The sequence below is a fragment of the Brassica napus genome, chromosome C2, assembly GCF_020379485.1.
Source record: "Brassica napus cultivar Da-Ae chromosome C2, Da-Ae, whole genome shotgun sequence".
NCBI lineage: Eukaryota > Viridiplantae > Streptophyta > Magnoliopsida > Brassicales > Brassicaceae > Brassica > Brassica napus.
The window spans coordinates 41,659,463-41,673,277 of NC_063445.1; the positions used below are offsets into that span (position 1 = coordinate 41,659,463).

At 32.3% G+C, this 13,815-nt stretch overlaps 1 protein-coding gene and 1 long non-coding RNA gene across 6 annotated transcripts; both read right to left on the reverse strand.

Moving 5' to 3' along the window:
* Positions 1–447: 447 nt before the first annotated feature.
* LOC106387096 (VAN3-binding protein) lies at positions 448–4,911 on the reverse strand. 2 transcript variants are annotated; one of them, XM_013826905.3, is made up of 7 exons: positions 4,558–4,911; positions 4,221–4,316; positions 2,782–3,202; positions 1,489–1,707; positions 1,334–1,383; positions 1,135–1,192; positions 448–804 (listed from the first exon to the last, which is right to left on the reverse strand). In XM_013826905.3, the coding sequence occupies exons 1-7, from the start codon at positions 4,864–4,866 to the stop codon at positions 602–604; spliced, it is 1,356 nt and encodes a 451-aa protein (XP_013682359.1). In that variant the 5' UTR covers positions 4,867–4,911; the 3' UTR covers positions 448–601. The 2 variants fall into 2 exon arrangements, 1 of the variants encoding a protein (XP_013682359.1); XR_002655991.2 differs by having other exon boundaries at positions 569–804; positions 1,054–1,192.
* A 4,873-nt stretch (positions 4,912–9,784) lies between these two features.
* LOC125581699 lies at positions 9,785–13,002 on the reverse strand. Of its 4 annotated transcripts, none has more exons than XR_007319400.1 (8): positions 12,108–13,002; positions 11,804–11,885; positions 11,450–11,635; positions 11,190–11,358; positions 10,998–11,089; positions 10,789–10,913; positions 10,248–10,368; positions 9,785–10,176 (listed from the first exon to the last, which is right to left on the reverse strand). It is a non-coding gene; the product is annotated as an uncharacterized LOC125581699 (long non-coding RNA). The 4 variants fall into 4 exon arrangements; XR_007319401.1 differs by having other exon boundaries at positions 11,202–11,287; positions 12,108–12,998; XR_007319399.1 differs by having other exon boundaries at positions 10,789–10,879; positions 11,190–11,287; positions 12,108–12,998.
* Positions 13,003–13,815: the final 813 nt, after the last annotated feature.

Below are 13,815 nucleotides of genomic sequence, written 5' to 3' on the forward strand. Positions count from 1 at the left end.
ATACCGGAGAAGACTACAAAGTCACATTCTTCAAGGATGGAAAGAAAGTCTTTTGAAGAGACTATAAAAATGGTTTATTATCTTGAAGGATCTGTTGTGAAAGCTGAAGCAACCTTGGCTAGAATATAAGTTAATATCACGAACAGATGGCATTTTAGACTTGGGCATCATTTTGAAGAATAAGAATGCTATGGTAAAGAATAGTTATTTGAATGCGAAAGAGGTTCATATATTGGATTTTTGTCAGAAATGTGTGCTGGGAAAAGTTCATAAACTTCTTGTTACAAATGAGATTCTTGGTTATGTACGTACACAGTGATCTTTAGGTTTCAGTGTCGAACAAAGAAAGCTTGCCGGTTTTTTCTATGCTACAATCACCCCAGAAGAAACAAAGCAATAGGTCAACCCCTACGTTCATCTGATTTCTCCATCACCATAGTTCATAGCTTAACAACGAGAACATTACGTAATTTGCATAAGATCTTACCTTATAAATATTTAGACGATTTAATCCCATTTTAGAAGAATATAATACCAATCTTCCCATTGTTTCATTTTCATACTGACTTTACACCCAACAAGCCTTTACCTTAATTCAACATTAATGCCTACTATCAGAAGCAAGGGAAAGAAGCATGGAAACGCCTTGTGTCCAAAGATCATACTCCCTTTGGCTTTTGCACTCGAATTCAATCACTCTTTTCTCTAATGTTTTTAGCCCGAAGTACCTCAAATCCTCTCCTCCCTCGAGCAATTCACGGCCAGGCCACGCAGTTAATCCCTTCACAAGGTCCACCACCACATCTATATAGATCAAAAACAAGAACACGTTCAGAAACTTATTTTAATTATGAGACCAAATTTAAGACTATGCTAACATGTCTAATATAATATCATTATTAGCCTACCATCACCTAGTCTTTCGTGTTATTTTGAAACAAAAAGTATTCGAGACCGATTATATATCTTTAGACAATCATCAGACTAACTTTAGATCGTTTTTTGACTTTAGGATCTAATAGTACACTTCGAAAAGTATTCCAAAGTTAGTACCTTTTTGGCCTTTTATCCATTGGGATCGATTAAAGACTATGAAAGAGTAAGAGAGAAGCAAAGCATCACTATTTCACTCACACTTCTTTTTCTTTGTAATGGTCCCGGCAACATGTTTACTTTTCATCTTCAACATTACCTGCACAATAATTTAACATGACAATTAAAACAATGGAAAATGTAATTTAGTTTCCACAATAAAGGTCGATTTACTTAAAACTAAAATATAGTATAGGTATCTAAAAAGCTTAAACTATAGTATGATTTAATATATTTTTACCTGCTTTGTTCTATTTATGTATACCGAAACAACTTTCCAATGAAGATCGCCTGATAGATATGAAACGAGTATTAAAATATTGGAATTACATTAATGTATTCAAGAACTATACGTAACATGAAATAAATCGTAAGTATTTGAAGACAATAACAAACCTTCGCGGGTGCGTTTAAGCAATTCGCAACCTTTAGCTAGCAATTCTCTACTACATATCCCAAGAAAATTGTCTTCCGGAGTTAAACAGCCTTGGTAACCACCGCCACCGCCGCTGCTTACACCGCCTTTCGGTATCCCCTTCTCCACCGGAATCACTGCCGCTATGCTCCATACCTCCTTAAATGCCCTCGCCTTGAGAGTTGCAGCTCCTCTCAACGCTACGTATGTACATTTTTAAAAAATGTTAACCAAGAATTATACTACACTTTATTAGTCATGTTGATTCGATGGTTTAGGAGTCAGTATGTGAGTCTACGTCCTAATAAGTAAATCGGAAGTTCAACTCAGAAACTTGGTGATTACAAAACAAAACAAAAAAACTATATTATGGTAACAATTGAAATTTTTTAAAAACTTGGCGTCAAATGTTTAGTGTTTCTTGCGTTGATAAATTTGTGTAAGTAATAATTATATTTCGGGCAATTCTCTCAGATAGACATTTTTAAGTTTTTTTCACAAAATAAATCTCAAAAATTAAAATGACCAAAATAATATTTTTTATTTTGAATTTTCTTTTTCTTTTAAAAAATTTGAAATCCTATCTCCAAAACTCCACTCCACAACGCTAACCCCTAAACCATAAACCCTAAACCCTAAACCCCAAACCCCAAACCCCAAACCCCAAACCCCAAACCCCAAACCCCAAACCCCACCTCTTAACTCTAAACCCTAATGACTATATTAATTAACCCTATAAATGTATATTTACTACTTTTGATAAAACATTTAAATCTATTTTGGTCATTTTTATTTTTAAACTCTATATTTGTGACAAAAATTTTTTTAGGTCTACCAGAGCCGGACCTGAGAATTTAGGGTTCCAAACGAAATTAAAAAAATTTATATAACTTCATCTAATTTTTTTCACAGAAAAACTAAATTTTAGTTATTTCTTTTAAAGCTGTTTAAAAAAATAGTTATTTCTTTTAAAATAATTGCAAATTTTACAATTTAAAAATAGAAATAAAATTGTTTTAATATTTATAATATTTTTTTGATATAAAAATAATAATTTTACATTATTTTATAAATTACATTTGTTGTTTTCTCTTGCATTTTAATATTTTATCCATTATTATATTAATATATATAAGTTTTTTTCTTAAGAGGAAGTCTACAGAATGGAGCCCATACAAATGTTTCAAATGTGTTGGATAAAAGCCCTGATCTATAGTAGAGAATTTCTCTTATATTTTCGTGATCAACCAAAATGATTAATATGAGAACTCTACCTGTAGCCGCGGCGGCTGTCAACGTCATGATATCTCCGGCGGAACGAACGTTGACCGCAGAACTAACAACGGAGGCCAGGTGCTCGCGATCGGCTCCCATAATCTGGGCGGCTTCCACACATTGTGCCGCCACTAAAGTCGCGGCGGAAGCCACCGCGGAGTCAGTTTGAGCAACTTGCTCGTCATTTCCAGAACTCGACTGAGAGGCAGTTGCTACAGCAATAGCAGCCACGGCGGCAGCCACTGAAGCTACAGATACTGCCGCGTGAAGCTGTGCGTTTTGTGCACGTGTCTCCTCTCTTTTCTTCTCCCTCCTGTCCTTCAGCCACCGACCGACAGTTTTAGAACCTCCTGCGACGCCGGAGACGGCGGATGGACCACGAATGTGCCCACTAAAGGATGGGCTTATACGGTAGATTTGCTGGACCAATATTTTAATTTCAAAATTAATACCCGTTTAAACGTATGTGTTCAATAAAAGTATAAATAAAAGTGGACCACGGTGAAAAATATTTTCTATAATAAATGGCTGTGGAAAATTGACCCTTGTGATTTGTGAACATAGACCAGCCCATCTTTGGGTCCTAAACCATAAATGCTATAACACTATTTCTAGCAAAATAAATACAAAATCAATCGGGTTTTAATAACATTTCCATGTTGTAGTTTGATATTATCATAAATGAAAACGAATTAAAACTATGTATTTGTAGGGAAAAATGATGTGGAAAATAGACCTATGTGAACATATGCCAGCCATACTTGGGTCCAAACCATAAACGCTACTCCCTCCGTTCCTTAATAATAGATTTTCTAGAAAAAACGTTTGTTTCAAAAAATGTATTTTTTGTGTTTTCTATGAAAAAATTGCAAACTTCAAAGAAAATTAATTGTCTTTATTGAATTACTATTGGTTAAAAGTTATTGAAAATTAAAAATTACAGAAAACGATACATTTATTATGGTAGTTTAACGTGTTTTCTTAATATGTGTGAAAATACTAAAAAGTCTATCTTTTAGGAAATGAGGGAGTAACAAACTATTTTTTTCCTTAATAAATACAAAATCGAATTCATGTATATAAAAATAGACTTTAATAATAGGGACAATAATACTGCTCATCTTGTAGTAATTGAGAGAGAAAAATACTTGGGACGAAGAGAAAGCCTGCGTCTTGTGTTCCTCTCTTTGTTTTCTTACAGCTACTGCTGCTTCTACTTACACTTTAGCCTTTTTTGTTTTGTCAACGTGTTTAATTAATTTACCATATACCCTTATTTTCAATCTACGACATATATTTAACCCACCAAATCCTAACTTTAAACACTAGTCCAACACATTTGATCACAAAAAAAAAAAAAAAAAAAAAAAAAAAAAAAAACACTAGCCCAACACTTAAATGGGTTGAGTTACTAATTAAGTTCAAGAATTTGACTGACCTTAAAGTCGTCGATGTCAGAGGGAGAAATCGGAGGGCTCTCAGTGTAAGAGCTGCGTGAAAGTCTCCCTGAAGTCCGTGGTGATGAAATATCAGGCTGTCAGAATTTTTTTTGTAATCAAATTAAAATTAAACTATTTTATAAAATTATGAAAAAGAAAAGGGAATGAAGTTTCTAATTTACACCATCTTATAAAATGTTTCCATACACAATAAATAAAGTTGTTCACGCAACAATATTTGTTACTTGTTAGAAATATTTCTAAATAAAAAAAAAGTAATTTAGATTTTTTGATTTATTTCTTAATACAACGTCCGTTATGGATAGATTTACTTACAGACTGAGCCATGATACGTTCCATGACCATTAAAGAAGTCTCAGAGGAAGCGAAAGAGAAAGTGTTTCCGGAAACGATGCCGTTTTCTTCATCTTCCGGCAACAAAGTGACGTCAGAAGCGCTCTGGATCTCGGAGAAACGCATTTGGGGCGGTTGAGAAGTCGGAGAAGCGACAACGGCTCTTGTTACTTCCGTTGCGGAAGCGCTCCACGCGCGTGACAAAAACTCCATAGAATTTAACGGCGTTTCAGGCGGTTTAAACGCTGGACTGAACCTCCATTGTTCTCCAAACGTTTTACCTTTATCCATAGAGAGAGAGAGAAAAACAGAGTGATAGAATGGGGAAGTTATTGTGAAGCTTTCGTGGTATTTAAAAGCGGACAGAGATATTCGATTTGGAGGTTGAGGTACAGTTTTAGCTGCCATAAATCCTACGGTTGGATTTAATCTTCTTGTTTAACTAACACGTGGCTTTATCTTGGTGGATGATGTTATCTTCGTACTTCCACTCCACATTTAATAATTAGCTAGTTAAATTAAATGCCATGCTAATTACTTGTAGCGGTCGTAGTCTTAAAACTAAAGAGTAAAGAACAAACAAAAGAAAACTATGATGGTTAACTGAATTTTCTTTCTTTTTGGCTATAAGAATAATCCATCTACTTATTAATATCATAACTATGATTGTTAACCAAATTTTCTCTCGTTAAAAATCATGTGTCTAACACAAATATGATATCCGCCATGAAATAGTTTATTGAATCATTTATTGTATTTGTTATAAGGGATTTGTTGTATAGTTTTTTTTGTTGGGAATGATCATTCATATATCCGTTCGGATTCAGTTAATCTATTCGGATTTCGAAATTTTAAGGTTAGAAATTTAAATATTATTCAGATATTTACAAATTTTGGTTTGGATTTGATTCGAATCATTGCGGGTTTGGTTCGGATTTGAGTTCGGATACCCATTTTAATTATATACTTTTAAACAAAAATCCAAATATAATTGATATTAAAATAAAATAATATAAAACATAAAAATTTGAATAATGTAAGACTAAATATTTAAATTTACATAAAAATTAGTTTAATTTAAATATTTGCATGGAGAACAAATAAATATTTTCAGTATTTTGAACATTTTTGTTATTTTTAGATATTTACATGTCACTATGTTGATAATTTTTAGATATTTTTAGATATTTTTATTTTTTTTGAATATTTAATAGAGATAAAATTTAAAATAATTAACATATTTAAATATATAATTATGATTTAGATATTTTTGGTATATCTAAAATATTTTAATTTAGATCAGATTTGGATCTGGTTATTTGAATATTAAACTTTTAGATCTATTTGAGTACTTCGCAAATTGAAGCAGAGGTTGATTCCCATCTAAACAAACAATCAAGGATGATCAACGAAAGGGAGGATCTCTAGCTCCAACCAGAATTATGAAATCCAGTTACCTAGAATTCATGGTTGAGACTATAGGAGAAAGGGAAGACAAAAACTATATCCGAACTTGTCGAATACTTTATCCTGCAAACAGAAAATATTTATTCAATCTAGAATAAAAAAAACATAAAACCTTGAAGAAAAATCTGATTCTAGATTGAAAACACTACAAAATTACCCTAGCGAACTCTATATTGTCCGCAAGCGGAAGCCAAAAAACTCGATCAATTGACCCAAGAAAGTAGATTTAATCAAAAAAGAGCCATAAATCTCTTTCCATTCTGAAAGACATGAAAGAGTTAAAAAAAAGGAAGAATAGAGAATTATCTTTCTCTCAAAGATATGTAAAACAATTCATAATAAATTTTAAAATTTGAAACGACATTTACTATAAAACTGAATATTTATTGTCATCGAACTAAGGTTGAGTATTTTTGTTTGAGTTTTGAGAATTTTATGGATAATAGTATGTACACGGTTGGCTAAACTGTTTAGAGAATGTTGTTCGAGTTTAAGAAAAAGTTAAACTTACGTTTGTGAAATATGTAAGGAACTTCCTCATCGTAAAATACCAAATCGTAACGTGGCGAGAATTTATCTTAATGTGAATAAATTTCGATCGTGCAATAAAACTGAAACTAATTTACAAAAAAAAAAATGAAACTCGAGTTATAAGAAAATAAAAATAAAAATAATTACTTTATATACCCCATTATATTATAGTGGGGGAGTGTAATTATGAATGATGTGCACGTGGAGGCGTGGCTGGGAATTGCCATCATACGTATGGAACCACAAATCAAATGTTTGTAAGGTTTTACCCGTGACGACAAGTCAGAACACTCTTCACCACCTTCTCCTTTCAGCTTTTTGTCTCTTCTTTATTTCTCTTTTTATAGTAAGAACAAATATTTTTAACTCATTCACTCTCTAAAGTTCAACCTTTTTGGAAGCATAATGCCACTGTGTACATTTTTGTAGGCTATATATTTTTGGGTCAATGTGTAGGCTATATCTGATTAGTTATATTTATAAAAACATTACTCCATAACGTAAAACATTGTCTTGTTTATCATTATAGGAGGAACCCCACAAATTTTCTCGTGGATTTTAAGTAATAACGGAAGTTCTTAATTTGGATTTATTTGAAGAATAAACACTGTCTTGGCATTGGCCTTGAAGAAACATAAATGGAAATTTATTAATAAGAAAAATGTCACATTCGGAACCAAAAAGAAAAAGAGAGTATAAGTTATTTAATGTGGATAAACAAACCATGAAGAATGTTTGCAGCCGAAGGTTACTCACCCAACTAAAGCTCTTTAGCCTTTTGGGCACGCGGGTTCACATTCAAGTTTCAACTCATAGGTGATAGGTGTACTTTTTTTTTCTTTTTTTGAAACAAGGTGATAGGTGTACAATCACATTTTTTGTCACCTAAAAATACTTAAATATATGGTGTTCTCCCGGGAAATCTGCTAATTCATACATTAACAAAGGACCGCAGTCCCAATCAGTACACACTGAGTACCTGTGCAAATTCATATACGAACACATGATTAATTCAAATTTCATACATAAACAATCACATTATGGCTAATACATACTTTGACCATGACTGTTAGTCAAATGGTTGCGGTGGCTTAGGTGGATTAAACGGATGCTTACGTGGAATGATGATATTATGATGTGTCAATATAATATATTTTTCTTAAAAATCGTTTTTCCTAAACGACGTCGTTTTGTTTTCTTCATTTAGAAAAAAAAAAAATTTCCCTTTTGCATACATAAGTTAATTGATATATACTCTCGTAGTCCTTTTATATCTATAATCATCTGTTATTCTAATATTTCAGTCTTCTTCTTTTTTTTGAAAATGATCTTCTTCCTATTGTTTCTCTGTTTATTTCATTCAATCTCTTTCTCTCGTTTTTTTCTTAATAATCTAGATCTCTTCTTCTCATGGTCGAGGAGGATAGGTTTGCACCCTCATCACGACCGAAGTTTATTTCAGATTTGTCTCCTAAACCATAATTATATTTGATTTGGTTTTGAATTGGGTATTGATTGCTTAATCTCATCACATTAAAAAGATGATATCTTTTATAAGGATGAGCTTGATCGTTTCTGTAACTGGTCGAGGAGGATAGGTTTTCTGTCATTAGATAGGTTTTCTGTCATTAGATATACTAGATCGTCTTTCCGCGCTACGCACGGATAATTGCTCTATAAAATTTCAGTTAAATATGTTGTGTGAATATAAGATATTGTAGAACCATTTTCAATTTAAGAACTCATTTTGAATTATAATATTAGCATAAAAAAGCACCTTCAGTGAAGATTCTAAGCTTGGAATTCTCAAAATACATATATGTTATATGTATATATTATATTAATATTTAATTGTAGAATTATTAACTTTACGGAAAATACAAATCAAATGATCAGAAAAAAATATTTTGAGTTACGTTTTTTGTAAAGTTAAGAACCTATAAATAAATATTAATATATTTATACACATAAATGTATTTTGGGAAATTTAAGTCTAGAATTTTTATTGGAGATACTCTAAGATAGATGAAATATTTTGTTTGTATACATGCTTGAATAAAAAATCAAAATTATTACAAACATATGTATAAAAGATTTCTTTTCCAATAACACACTTATAAATATCATTCTAAGTTCACGTCATCAATTTGAAATTAATCTCTGAATTTTGTTTTTAAGACTGAAACCATTTTGAATATGTTTGGTTTTGCCGTATTGACTTTAGTAAAAAAAAAAAACAATAATGTAAAATTAATTATAAGCACAATTCTCTTAAATATTTTTTAAGTTTTTTTCACCAACAGAGTTCCGAAGAAGAAATGTTCAAAATAGATTTAATTAAGGAGTCAAAAGATCGTTTTACCTTTTATCTTTTGAAAGGCAAAAATGATTTTTAAAATTTTTTGATTTTTAATTCTAAATATTTATCTATTTATTTAAAAATTTAATCTCATCTCCAAAATTCACCCCTCATATCTAGACTCTAAATTTATATTAGTTAACACTAACAGTATAAATATCTATTTACTCTTTAATAAAATAGATAACATGATGATTTCTAATCGTGTTACTCATTGGAAACTCTTTTGGTGAAAAGATTAAAAAGATCAAACCTTTGCGGCGAGCCTGAGGAGACACGCGACCATCTCTTTTTTGCTTGTCCATACACTTTCACGCTCTGGCTGCAGGTCGTCGGGACATTACTTGGTGTTGAGCCTGATCCAGACTGGGAGACAACAGTTTCGCAGCTGCTCACCGGAAACTTCGACCGTCTTACATACATTCTACTGCGGTTGGTGCTACAGGTATCTATCTACTTTATATGGAGGGAGATGAATGATCGTAAACACAACAGCAAAGTCAAAGCGGTGGATCAACTGGCTCGCCTTATTGACAAGACAGTTAGGAACCGTATCACATCTACACAGTATTTCTTGAAGCCAAAGTTTCAGGGCCTCATGGCAAGATGGTTTGAAGCTCACTTACCCTAGACTAGCTCTAGAATTGCGAATAGCAAATTTTATTACAGGTTCTAAAAGGATACTTTTTGTACATATATTCTTTCAAAGTTGATCAATAAATTAAATATTTCATCAAAAAAAAAGATCAAACCTAAAAAAAATTATATTATAATATTAGATTTTATTAGCATAATTTTTATTTTATTTTTATTATATTTTTTTAATTTTATCATTCAATGGTCAAAAAGGTATAGTTCAGAATATAGTTTTTATGTATTTCAAATTTAAAACCCAACTTATAAAGAACGAAAACACAACACATGCTTAGGAAGGAGAGTACCTCAAATTCACAAGTCATTATTCATTATTTATAAAAATATGCAAGAACAGAGAGTTCAAAAATAGTTTGGATAAAGTTATGCTAGACTCCCTATGACAGAAATGAATTAATCGAGGAGCATGTGCTCTCTTCATCGATTGCGTCTGGTTGGCTTTCTGCTACTACAAATGGTGGCAGAACTGCAGGAGAAACAACCTTCGTCACACTTATGGTCTGTCTCTTAACTGTAAGGTTGGAGCTTGAGACTTCCACCAGACATTGTGGAGTTGGCATCTCATGGTTAGCACCGATGTCCCCATTAGCCTATAATATCAAACATGATTAAGTCAGTTTAGATTGTTTGGGAGGTGAAATATAAGATGAGTATGAGTAACCTCGAAGTAATTGTCAATAAGCTCTAACGCCTGCCTCCCTGTTAGCTCAGGACCAGTATTACCAAGGAGCACAAAAGTTGCCTTAACGACATTGTCGTAGACAGATATCTTAGCAAGGTACCTGTTACAAAGAGAAAGCACACGTGAACAACATGCACACGTGAACAACATGCTAAGCGAAAGTGTAAGGTGAGGGTTTTGTAATGTACATTTCAACTCCAGAAAAAACAATCAACTCACCATCTATTCCGATATAATCAAAACACGATAACAATGTCATAGATTTAAATCTCAAGAAGACCATTGTAGCTTGCTATTGTCTACCTCATGTTACTATGAGTATTAAAAACTAACTGAATCAAAACTAAGAGATTTCTGTTAATCTTATCTATTTGCTTTGGACATAGTTGAACAAAAACGGACAATTAAAAAGACTTCAGACTGTTTTGATAAATATTATGCAAATTAATCAAGATATTCTTGAACTGATTCGTGATTGATTAATCAAGATGTTATTGACTAAAACATGGAAACGTCATACCTCCAATACGTTTAGTGTTAACTGCTGTTACTAATGCAACAGCAAGAGTGGCAAGACTTTCATTGAACCTGTTGTGGGACTCATGAGAAGCCTGGTCCCAAAGGTAAACATTAATCATAGGTCATCTGAAATTGCCAATTATAATTGTGAGACAGTTAATGACATATGCATGTTATGGCTGGTGCTAGTATGTAATCGTATATGCTCACTGTTTTGGCTGTAGGTGGGAGTGCTGCCTCCGTTCAAGACCGGGTGTTTGCTGAGAGACTGTCAATTGATGACCTTCATGGGCGGATGATATCTGCAACACATGTTAAAGAATTTAGTTGTATACAAATCAGGACAATATACAAATCAGGACAATCAGGACAATACATGTTAACACAGGAAAGCCAACTAACCATACAAATCACCTCTCAAACTCTTGGAATGAGCGGAACCTGAACATGTTTCTCTCGATCACAACTGGGTTGTATTGAAGCTCCGAGAGGACAATATTCTGAGTGAAACAGATGGTGAGCTTGTGATCAGTAACACAATAGATGTCTTTTCTTTTTGTTGCGAACAATCCTTGAATAAATGGCATGTGCTCAGTTTTATTAGTGAGATGAACTGAATAAGAGAATAAATCGTTGTAGATCCATGTTCATCAATCAATTACCTTGTCTACTTTGACATTGGCGGCTACAATACCACCAAAGGTGCTACCTGGATCAGCTATTACAGCTATCTGGTAGGCCTCACCACAAGGATTTGTGTGCTTCATGACTGCACATGTTGGGTTTTCTGAATCTGATACGCAGTTCCACGCTGAGTCAACACCAAGATAATTGTTGTATGACATTTCCTGCTCACCAGAAAAAAAAAAATTTAAGTAATATATGGCTGAAAAATGAGGATAAAGATTATAAACTGTAGTTGAAAACTATAGTTGAGAACTAAGACCATTTGGCAATCAAAATCAAAAAGTAAAATTAATATACCTTTACAACTACAATGGCAAAATGATTATTACCTTCCTCTGGAGCTGAAGCGATGTGTTGCAATACCCTAGCACTCGCTTCAGTAAGCTCGTCTCAACATAAAATGCAGTCATCCTGTATGGAGCTGAATCAGATGGTTTCCAAACAGAATAAAATTTAAACAACTCTATTGTTGATTTCTCTATCATTGATTTCAGTTGAATTAAAAGGAGATCACCCCATCGGAAGTAAGTTTCTAAAAATTTGCTAAATTTTAAACTAACATAAACACAAAACTAAAACATAAATAATCAGATAACAACATAAAAGCCTCTCTCTCTTTGTCTCTCTTACAACCTTTGCGCTTTGATCTCAGCTTGGTTACCATACTCTGGATCTTTATCTGCATCCCGATAAAATACCAACAACAACAAAAAAGCAAAATAATTTAAATAATTTAACTGTATTCGACAACAAAACCTAAACCTTACCATAGAGATTGCTTCAAACTCTTCGCATGAATGGAACCAGAACCAGTTGAACTCAATCGCTAAACTATGTTCTTGAAGAACGGATAGACCTTGAAAGTGTCAAAAAAATTTGAGATAAGAGGTTAAAGAGGCTGAGATCCACGCTTCAGAAATTTTTATACCGGCTTACACGATTCTGAGCTATGCTCCTTGTAGCACAGATTCATGTTGAGGTGTAGTATAGGTTAGATGATAAGAAAAAGGTTATGAAATTCAGGGATTTAGAATATCAAGCCATACCTCTTTGCCATAAATAACAGATCAAACCCTATGAGGATCTTTCTTTTTGCAGGATTCAAAGCTGTAGATGGAGCCAAGCAACCCTTTTTTTCTTATCCATGGAACTGGTGGTCGATTCAGTTGGAGCTTTAGTGGTGATTTCGCTGGATTCTTAGACATTGATGCGCTGGTTGATATTGTCGGAGCTTTGGTGCTAGATTTATTCAAAGCTTTGGATCTGGAAATCTGACTGTTTCTCATCCATGGAAGCTACCAGAGGAGATTTGGATTCGGGGGAGAGATGAAGAGTATGGATGAGTTGAAGCTTTTAATAGCTTTGATGGTGGTGGACTACGTTACACAATCGACGTCTCCGACTATTGGGTTTTGGCGTTTGGCTTTTTTTTTTGATCAAGGCGTTTGGTTTTAGATTGAAACAAAACTCGTTATTACATATTTTTTTTGAGTGAGACCCACTTATTGCTGAGGTGGACATTTGGAAGCTCCCTATTGGCTAATTTTATAGTCCGATGTGGACACCCTGAACATTGATCTTATTCTCCTTTTATTTATTGTACTAGATTTTTTATTCGCGCTACGCGCGAATCTGCTTTAATAATTTAATTTAATTTTGCAATATTTTTTAAGAAAAAGATGAATTTCGTAAAAAATATTTTTATTAATATTATTAAAATATTATTTGATTTCTTATTTACATTGTTTTTATAAATTTGTTATTTTTGAACTTAGCAATTTATTTGTTTGTATTATAAAAGTAAAATTACTGTTACTAAAGTATTTATAGTTTCTTATAAGTACATAATTTTAATATCACATAGATTTCTCAGTACATATACACTACTATACTATGCTATACACTACTATGAATACTTTATTAATAATTAGTTTTATTTTTTAATAATATTAAGATAATATAATAGAAAATTGTTTTATATACATTTTTCTATGAAATTTATTTAAAGTGTGCTTTATTATTTTTCATAGTTAAGTTTTTATAAAATTTTACCATTTAAATAACTAATATTTAGATATCAGTTTGTTTGTATACGTAAATGTATAAATGTATTTATAAACATGTGTATATTATTTCTTAATAAAAAAATTAAAAGCGTCATATAGATTGTTCCATGCTTATTAACTAATACAACACTGCTATAAATATTTTATTATAATTTTGTATGTATTTCTATTTGAATGACATAAAAGATTAATCCTTATGCAATATATCTAACTTTTTGTATTTACCAAATTTTTAGAATGAATGTATTATTATATACTTATTTTATGCATATTTG

Bases quoted from the DNA above. Each gene is read 5' to 3' on its own strand.
- LOC106387096 (XM_013826905.3), bottom strand. From the start codon at position 4,866: ATGGATAAAGGTAAAACGTTTGGAGAACAATGGAGGTTCAGTCCAGCG. The intron at 3,203-4,220 runs GTCAGTCAAATT...ATATTGGTCCAG, and splicing joins CTGACATCGACGACTTTAAG to CAAATCTACCGTATAAGCCC. The intron at 1,193-1,333 runs GTAAAAATATAT...ATTATTGTGCAG, and splicing joins ACATAAATAGAACAAAGCAG to GTAATGTTGAAGATGAAAAG.